Below are 8072 nucleotides of genomic sequence, written 5' to 3'. Positions count from 1 at the left end.
TCTTTCTTTCTTTCTTTCTTTCTTTCTTTTTATTTATTTTTTCCTGTGTTTTTTTAGGGAAGGGTCTACAGGGTGTTCAGGGTCTCACTACTAGATCGGACTTGTAGTAATTTTCCTGTTTACAGTCTCCCAAGTGCTGGGATTACAGGCAAGCACCACCACGCCCAGTCTCAATTGCTGTCTCAGAGTGCCCTGGGGGCAGGGTCTGCATGGCAGGCCTGGGGGTCAACCCCCCAGCCCCTGCACCTGCTTGCAGGTGCTTTAATCCGCTGAGCTATTTTGGCTTAGTTGTTTCTTACTGTAAGTCATGGAATGAAGTCTTCTGTTGTGGTTTGGGGTTTTTGCAGGGTGAACAATATAGTACAGGACACATTTTATATTAGTTTATAATGAGTCACCCAAGAATCATATACAAGAAATGCGGGAAATCTATCCACACACTAAACACTATCGAATCCAGCTGAGGGCCTGGATGCTAATACCCTGAATGAGTCCAGCTGAAATCTCAGAGCTCATAATGATGTCTCCAAGTCCATTTGGAGGCCTGGAGCCCACGACCAAGTCTCATGCAGGCCTGCTTTCACAGATATGTGCTGCATAGGCCCAAGTGTCAGTGGTAGAAGCTAGGAAGTCTATGCCACTGGGATGCAGGATCTGTGCTAGCAGGCTGAGAGAGCTGAACTGGAGCCAGAAAACAATGCTCAAGGTAGGCTACCGAGCTCCCCCAAAGGTACTATAGCTGTCCTTAGCATCAGTGAGGTCCCAAGGTCCTCCAGCAATGAGCAAAGCTGAGTTCCCATCAGGAAAGTCAATGTGTCGAACTTCGTGAGGCTGAGCAGGGCACCATCTTGCCCTCCAGAGCCAGAACGTGATACTCAGGATGAGGACCGAAGCTCCTCCAAAATTTGTTGGGAAAGCCAGCATGACAAGGCCCTCCAGAGAAACAGCCCAAGAGAGCTAACAGCTTCCAACAGCTGCAACAGCTTCTCCAAACAGCATCTCTAATAGCGTTTCAGTAGCTTCTCCTGTTCTGTCTTTATGCGACCAGGAACAACCCTCAGGTGGGCCTCCTGAACCCAGCACCAGGCTAATTTAATTCAGCTGATTGCAATAAGTTACCCACCAGTTAGAAATCCACTATATTTTCTATGCTCTTTGTGAGTCAAGCTGAAGTTAAAGTCCCCAGTCTTGATTTAAAATCTGACTTTTGGGGCTGGAGAGATGGCTCAGTGGTCTAAAGCACCTACTTGGAACAAGCTTGGCAAAGCACAGGGACCGCGGTTCGATCCCCCAGCACCACATGCCAGCCAGCCGTGCCCCCTGGTGGGCTGAGCTGGCCACACACACACACACACACACACACTCAATAAATGTTAAAAAAGAAAAAAATTTAAAAAAAAATAAATAAAATCTGACTTTTCTGTCATTCCACTGTGATTGGTAGACCATGACAATTTGTTTTAGATCTGCAGGGATTGGTATCATTTTAGAACCCAGTTCCAATAGTCCACTCACAGTTTAGGTGCTTTCTGTTCATTGGTCAATAGCCACAGGTATTTTCACAGGCAATCGGGAAGAAGATTTATAGTACATACTTGTAACAGGATTATAAGATTCTTTTTCAAGGCTCCTTTTTCAAGATCCCCTTCATCTAAAAGGCTCCAGGTGCATGAACTGGTTACAATTAGAAAGCTAGCTGAGGGACTGGGTTCTTCCATTTTGGTGACATACGAGTTTTGGCTCATCAGATAAAGTAAGACATCAGTAGAATGCCTTTCAATTGCATGCACTGAAGATCACCATAGATCTTCTGGCCCACTGCTGGCTATGACAGTGTTACTCACCTTTCTCTGTTGGCTGGTGCTGCCACTCGGCATCTACCAATTTGGGATTTCACTACTACCGCTATAACACAGGAGTACCCCAGTTCATTTTTTAATTGTAGCACAGAGACTTGAACTCAGGGCCTTCCCACTGAGCTATATGCTCAGTTCTATTTTACCTTTTAGTCTGAGGTAGAGCCTTACTTACTTTTCTCATTGCTGAAACAAAACCCCTGATACCTAGAAGTGAAGGAAAAGTGTATTTCAGCTCACAGTCTGTGGAGGTTTAAATCCATATTCTGCTGGCTCCAAGTGAGGGTTGCACGGCAAAGGAGCATCACAGCGGAGAAACAGTTCATGGCAGAGCAGGCAGGCAGCAGCAGCAGTAGCAAGCTTCCCTTTCTCTTTTATCCTATCCAGGCTACGAGCCTTTTGGGTGGTGCCACCCACACCCAAAGTAGGGCTTTCCATTACCTGTGTGAGAACTATGTTTAACCACTTAGTGGACTAATACAGTGCCACACACCTATGGTTCAGCCACCTCCCAAAAGCTCCACCTATGACTACACAAAGCTTTAGGGGAGACATCTAGGTGCAAGCCATAACAGGCAGAATCTCCTAAGTTATCTAGGCTGGGCTCCAATTTGAAATCTTTCTGCTTTAACCTCCCAGAATGCTAGGATTATAAATGTGTGCCATCATGCCCAACTCAGGAACTGATTTCAACAAAGCCACTTTATGCATTGTCTCATACCTGCAAAAGGCTGCAACTGTAAAGCCTTCGAAAGTACTGCTGTTCCTTTTACCAACAGACTTCCCAGTGCTTTAGAAGGAACTGTCTTCTAGATCCTTCTGGGAGCACACTAAAAGGGGAGGGCATGTTACACATGACACATCTATTCCAGTATTTCTTCCTCACCAAGCCCTAGGATCCGCTACATCAATGAGGTTCTAGTATGTCAACCCAGTTTAACAAAGCCCATTGTGGAATCGATGCAGCAAACTGTGAGAGTCATTCCTGGCTGGTGGAGCTCATACACTGAATTCAGAATCTCAGGTCCATTGTTGTATCAATAAGCTCAACATTGTATACTATTGTAACAATAAGTATAATATTGTATCAATAAGTTAATTTTTTCTTGGTCTAGAATCTACTCTCACACAGAAGTTTCATGATGGGAATATATGTTAGCAACACCTTGTAATTTTCTCCCCGTGTAAGGTTCTCTTTCTGCATCAAATGTTTTACATGTCTTCCTGAAATACAATAAGAACCGAATTTCGTTATGGGTCTAGAAGCAAAAAAGCATCTGCATCTCTTTGAAAGGTTAATGAAGTCATTATAGGATCTTTAAACAAGATATACCTATTTGATTTTGTTTTCCTGAACTGAAGCAAAACAAATGAACAACAAACAAATATATTGTTTGTTGCCAGGTAGGCTGGCCCCACTGACACAGCCGACTCCATGGAATTTCAGCCTTCAAAATAGTCAGATTTGTTCCAGTTACCAAAATGTTCTGTCTCAGTTGTTCTTCTCTCCTTGCTGGGACAAATACCTGACACCTGAAATGAAGGCAGGAAAGGTTTGTTTAGCTCACAGTTAATGGAGACTTCAGTCCATACTCAGCTGGCTCCAAGGCTGGGTGGTGCATGGCAGAGGGCAGCAAAACAGCAAGAGAAAAAGGGAGTAGTGGCAACAATGGCAACAGAGAGCAAGTCTGTCTCTGTCTCTCTTATGTTACACTCAGGCCATCTGCCCCAGGCTGGGAGTGGTACTCACACCCATAATCCCAGCAGTACTCAGATCCATAATCCTAGATGTGGGTCATGAGTTAATCACAAACTATAGAACTGCACCTCAATGACTGCATGAGGCTTTTGGGGGACAAATACACACAAACCATAGCATTTTACCCCTAGACCCCCAAAGACTCATGCACACCCTTTTGTGCAAAAGACATTCCAGTCCATCTCTAAGAGTTGCCAAAATCCCAACAGTTTCAGCATTGCTGAAAAGTCTAAGTCCATGGAGCCAGGGAGATGGCTCAGTGGAATAAGTGCTTCTCTGGCAAGCGCAAGTCCTGAGTTCAATCCCCAGTTCTGCAATAAATAAATAAACAAAAATAAATAAATAAATAAATAAATGAAAAGTCCAAGATCTAAGGCAAATTCTTAGCTGTGAGTCCCTGTACAAAAGAAAAGTTAAACTTTCAACATTCAAAGGCACTTCTGGTGGTAGCTCCCATGGCTTCTCTCTTAGGCTGGCTTTGTTCCCTCCTTGCAGTTTCCCTTAGATGATCCACATTCCTGGTTTTTCCACACATCTGGGGTTTCCACTGAATAGGCTTAGCTTCACACACTGCCCTCTCAGGGGCACACTGCCTGGCCTCCAAGGCCTTCCTCTGAAATCTAGGTGGAAGCCTTCTTAACCTCAGAACTCCTGCATTGTGAATGCACCCAAAACCAATGCTATATGGATGATGCCAAAGTCTGCTGCCAGCTGGAGCAGTAGTCAGGTTTTCCTCTCTCTTGGCTGCAGGCATCAAATGCCTGGATCACTGAGCACTCTGTCCCTGATAGTGAGGGTCACATAAATTCTCTATGCCTGCACTGTTGTGGAATCTTTGTGGTCTCTTCCTCTATTCTGAAACATGGGGCTCTGTGCCTTTTTCCCCAAGGCAAAGTCCCTCACCCTTGTGGTTAAGAGGCTGCAAAGGGTGGAGACCTGCTGCCTTCTGTGTTGCCCTTAGGCCAGACTTCTCTTGTTACTTCTTGGCAATGGAGATCCTCTCAACTCTATCTTTACATTCCACATCTTTGTTAGAGCTGCCTTTCTGGCCAAACTCACATTTTAAATCATACTGCTGGGCTCTTTGCTCTTGATTCTCAACATAAATCTGACTAAAAGCCCCCAACAATACCTATGCCACTCACTTAATATTTGGCTGCTCTGAGATTTTTTTGAAAGGTTAATCAGTCAGCCTTGTTTAATTTCCATCTCAGGCAAGGTCTGAACAAAATGCAGACAAATTTTCTGCCAAGCCAAAATACAAATGATTTAAGGTCCAACAACCAATGCAGTCCTTTTTTTTTTTATTTAGCAGAAACCTCCCCAGCCTGGTCTTTTTAGGCAGGATTTTCATCAGCCTTCTGGTCTTCTGATTTCTGACCAGATTCTCCCAAACAGAACAGCTGAAGCTGTTCTAGCACTTCACTTGTAGGCAACATCTACAAACCTTTCCTGTCTCTTCCCATAAGCCATTCCCAAAAGCTTGCAATCCACATAGTCAAGTATAGCCACAGCAATGACCCCACTCCTGGTACCAAATTCTGTCTCACTCTTTTCTTGTTGTTGGGACAAATACCTGACACCCAAAATGAAGGCAGGAAAGGTTTGTTTAGCGCACAGTTAATGGAGGTTTCAGTCCATACTTGAGTGGCTGGCTCCAAGGCTGAGTGGCGCATGGTAGAGGGCAGCAGTTCATGGCTGCAGAAGGCAGCACAACAGCAAGAGAAAAAGGGAGGAGTAGCAGCAATGATGGCAACAGAGAGCAAGTCTGTCTCTCTGTCTCTCTTACGTTACATTCAGGCTATCTGCACAGGCTGAGTGTAGCATTTACATCCATAATCCCAGCGGTAGTCAGACCCATAATTCCAGCCTGGGATCATGAGTTAATCACAAACTACAGAACTGCACCTCAATGGCTGCATGAGGCCTTCGGAGGACAAATGCATATACCCCATACCAAACCTAAGGATTTCTGATAAATTCCACACTTTTACATAGGAGACTGAATAAGTCTGTGCATTTAACTTGTGTGAAAGTGTGGCATTCTTTAGGACAGAAAATACATCTGCATTCTGCATGTGTCCTCAGTGCTCTACATATACATCAATAGCCTTTGAGTCCCTGGCTTCTTGCCTCCACTCTATTACCAAAATGTTGCTTTCTAACAAGCTAACTCTGGAGAAGCTGGAAGTAAAGGGGAAGTGAGTTGTGATGAGAGTAGATTTCAATGTTCCTATGAAGAATAACCAGATAACCAACAACCAAAGAATCAAGGCTGCTGTTCCAAGCATCAAATTCTGATTGGATAATGGAGCCAAATCAATTGTCTTTATGAGCCACCTGAGCCAGCCATATGGTGTCCCAATGCCTGACAAGTACTCTTTGCAGCCAGTTTCTGTAGAATTCAAATCTCTGTTGGGCAAGATGTTCTATTCTTGAAGGACTGTGTGGCCCAGAAGTAGAGAAAGCCTGTGCTGACACATCAGTTGGGTGTGTCATCCTTCTGGGGAACCTCCGCTTTCATGGGGAGGAGAAAGGAAAGGGAAAAGATGCTTCTGGAAACAAGGTTAAAGCTGAGCTGGCCAAAATAGATGCTTTCTGAGCTTCACTTTCCAGGCTAGGGGATGTCTATGTCAGTGATGCTTTCGGCACTGCACACCGAGCCCACAGCTCTATGGTGCGAGTCAATCTGCCACAGAAGGCCAGTGGATTTTTGATGATGAAGGAGCTGAACTATTTTTTTTACTATATGTGCTGCCCAAGTGAGCACGAAGCTGAACTATTATGCTAAGGCCTTCGAGAACCCAGAGCAACCCTTTGTGGCCATTTTAGGCAAAGCTAAAATTGCAGATATGATCCAGTTGATCAATAATATGTTGGACAAAGTCAGTGAGATGACTATTGGTGGTGGAATGGCTTTTAGCTTCCTTAAGGTGCTCAACAACATGGAGATTGGCACTTCTCTGTTTGATGAAGAGGGATCCAGGATTGTTAAAGACCTGTTGGCCAAAGCTGAGAAGAATGGCGTGAAGATTACTTTGCCTGTTGACTTTGTCACTGCCGACAAGTTTGATGAGAATGCCAAGACTGGCCAAGCCACTGTGGCCTCTGGCATACCTGCTGGATGGAGGGGCTTGGGCTGTGGTCCTGAGGGCAGCAAGCAGTATGCTGAGGCTGCTGGTCCTGCCAAGCAGATTGTATCGAATGGGTCTGTGGGGGTATTTGAATGGGCAGCTTTTGCCAAGGGAACCAAAGCCCTCATGGATGAGGTGATGAAAGCCACTTCCAGGGGCTGCACCACCATCATAGGGGGTGGAGACACTGCTCCTTGCTGTGCCAAAAGGAACACAGAGGCTAAAGTCAGCCATGTGTGCACTGGAGGCAGTGCCAGTTTAGAGCTCCTAGAAGGTAAAGTCCTTTCTGGAGTGGATGCTCTCCGCAGCGTTTAGTGCTTTCCTGCCTTGTGGTTCCTGTGCACAGCCCCTAAGACAAAATAGTTTTATTTTCTGTATCTCCATTTGGCATTAGTTAAAAATTTCCTCCTCATTGAGATCCAAGTAATGGCCAAGGGATGCAGCATCAGTAACTGCATCTCAACAACTCAAAATATTTCAAGCAGAAGATTAAATGCCAGGACCATGTGCATATAAAACCACTGAAAAGACTGATTCAGAAAGTTTGGGTGCCAATGTTTGAGTATTGTCTCTCTTTAAAATACCACTCAAGGCCGGGGAGATAGCTCGGTGGTCTAAGTGCCCCCCTGGCAAATGCAAGGTCCTGAGTTCAATCCCTGGTACAAAAACAAAACACTCAGCTCTGTGAGGAGCAAACTGCAGCCCTGCAGGGCTGAGAAACGTGCTTACTTTCTCACAACTGTAAAAGAAACCCCCTGTGCCCATACTGGTTCTGGAGACAACAGATTGCTACGGATGGATTGTGTCCTCTACGGAAGGACAGCCCTGTTCAGTCCCAGCGGGAGTCTCCGGACTGTCACCCGGACCCTAGGCAGGCACGGCCCCGCACCATGGCAGGGGGTGCGCGGTGCACCCAGAGGTATTTCACCCGCGGGTAGAGCAGCGAGACTAGAGGGCTGCCACGGGAGCGCGGGAGGGGCGGGGCCTGCCTTCCGCGCGCTCCTATTGGCCCCGGGCTTCCTGGCTCATCCCACCGCCCGCCTCCCGGGCGACGCTAAAAGTGTGCGGAGCAGGTGCCCGGCGCCGAGTAACTAACTTTCCCAGGAGTCGTAGTCCGCGCGCCGCCCATTCATTGTCCCCGGCGCGCTCCTGTCGGGTGCGCCCGGCTCCGCGGCTCCGAGAACTGAGGCCAGGCAGGGACTGAGAACGCCGCCAACCCCCGAGGCCCGGGTGGTGACGGCGGCCGCGTCCATGCAGTCGTGCGCCCGGGCGTGGGTGCTGCGCCTGGGCCGTGGCGTCCCGGGCGGGCGCCGCCTGGCGGGG

General features: G+C 46.8%; 1 protein-coding gene and 1 pseudogene across 1 annotated transcript in view; both read left to right on the top strand.

Annotated features, from left to right (window-relative positions):
• The first annotated feature begins 5766 nt into the window (after positions 1 to 5766).
• LOC101586897 lies at positions 5767 to 7064 on the top strand (annotated as a pseudogene).
• Positions 7065 to 7837: 773 nt separating this feature from the next.
• Positions 7838 to 8072, top strand: part of Gldc (glycine decarboxylase) — a 123612-nt gene continuing 123377 nt past the window's right edge. The window contains exon 1 of the mRNA XM_023715826.1: positions 7838 to 8071. Coding sequence (XP_023571594.1) covers positions 8001 to 8071 — 71 coding nt within the window. The 5' untranslated portion in view covers positions 7838 to 8000. The remainder of the gene's footprint in view (position 8072) is intronic.

This window comes from Octodon degus, unplaced genomic scaffold (genome assembly GCF_000260255.1).
Source record: "Octodon degus isolate 3935 unplaced genomic scaffold, OctDeg1.0 scaffold00044, whole genome shotgun sequence".
Taxonomy (NCBI): Eukaryota; Metazoa; Chordata; class Mammalia; order Rodentia; family Octodontidae; genus Octodon; species Octodon degus.
This window is presented reverse-complemented; position numbering and strand designations above follow the sequence as displayed.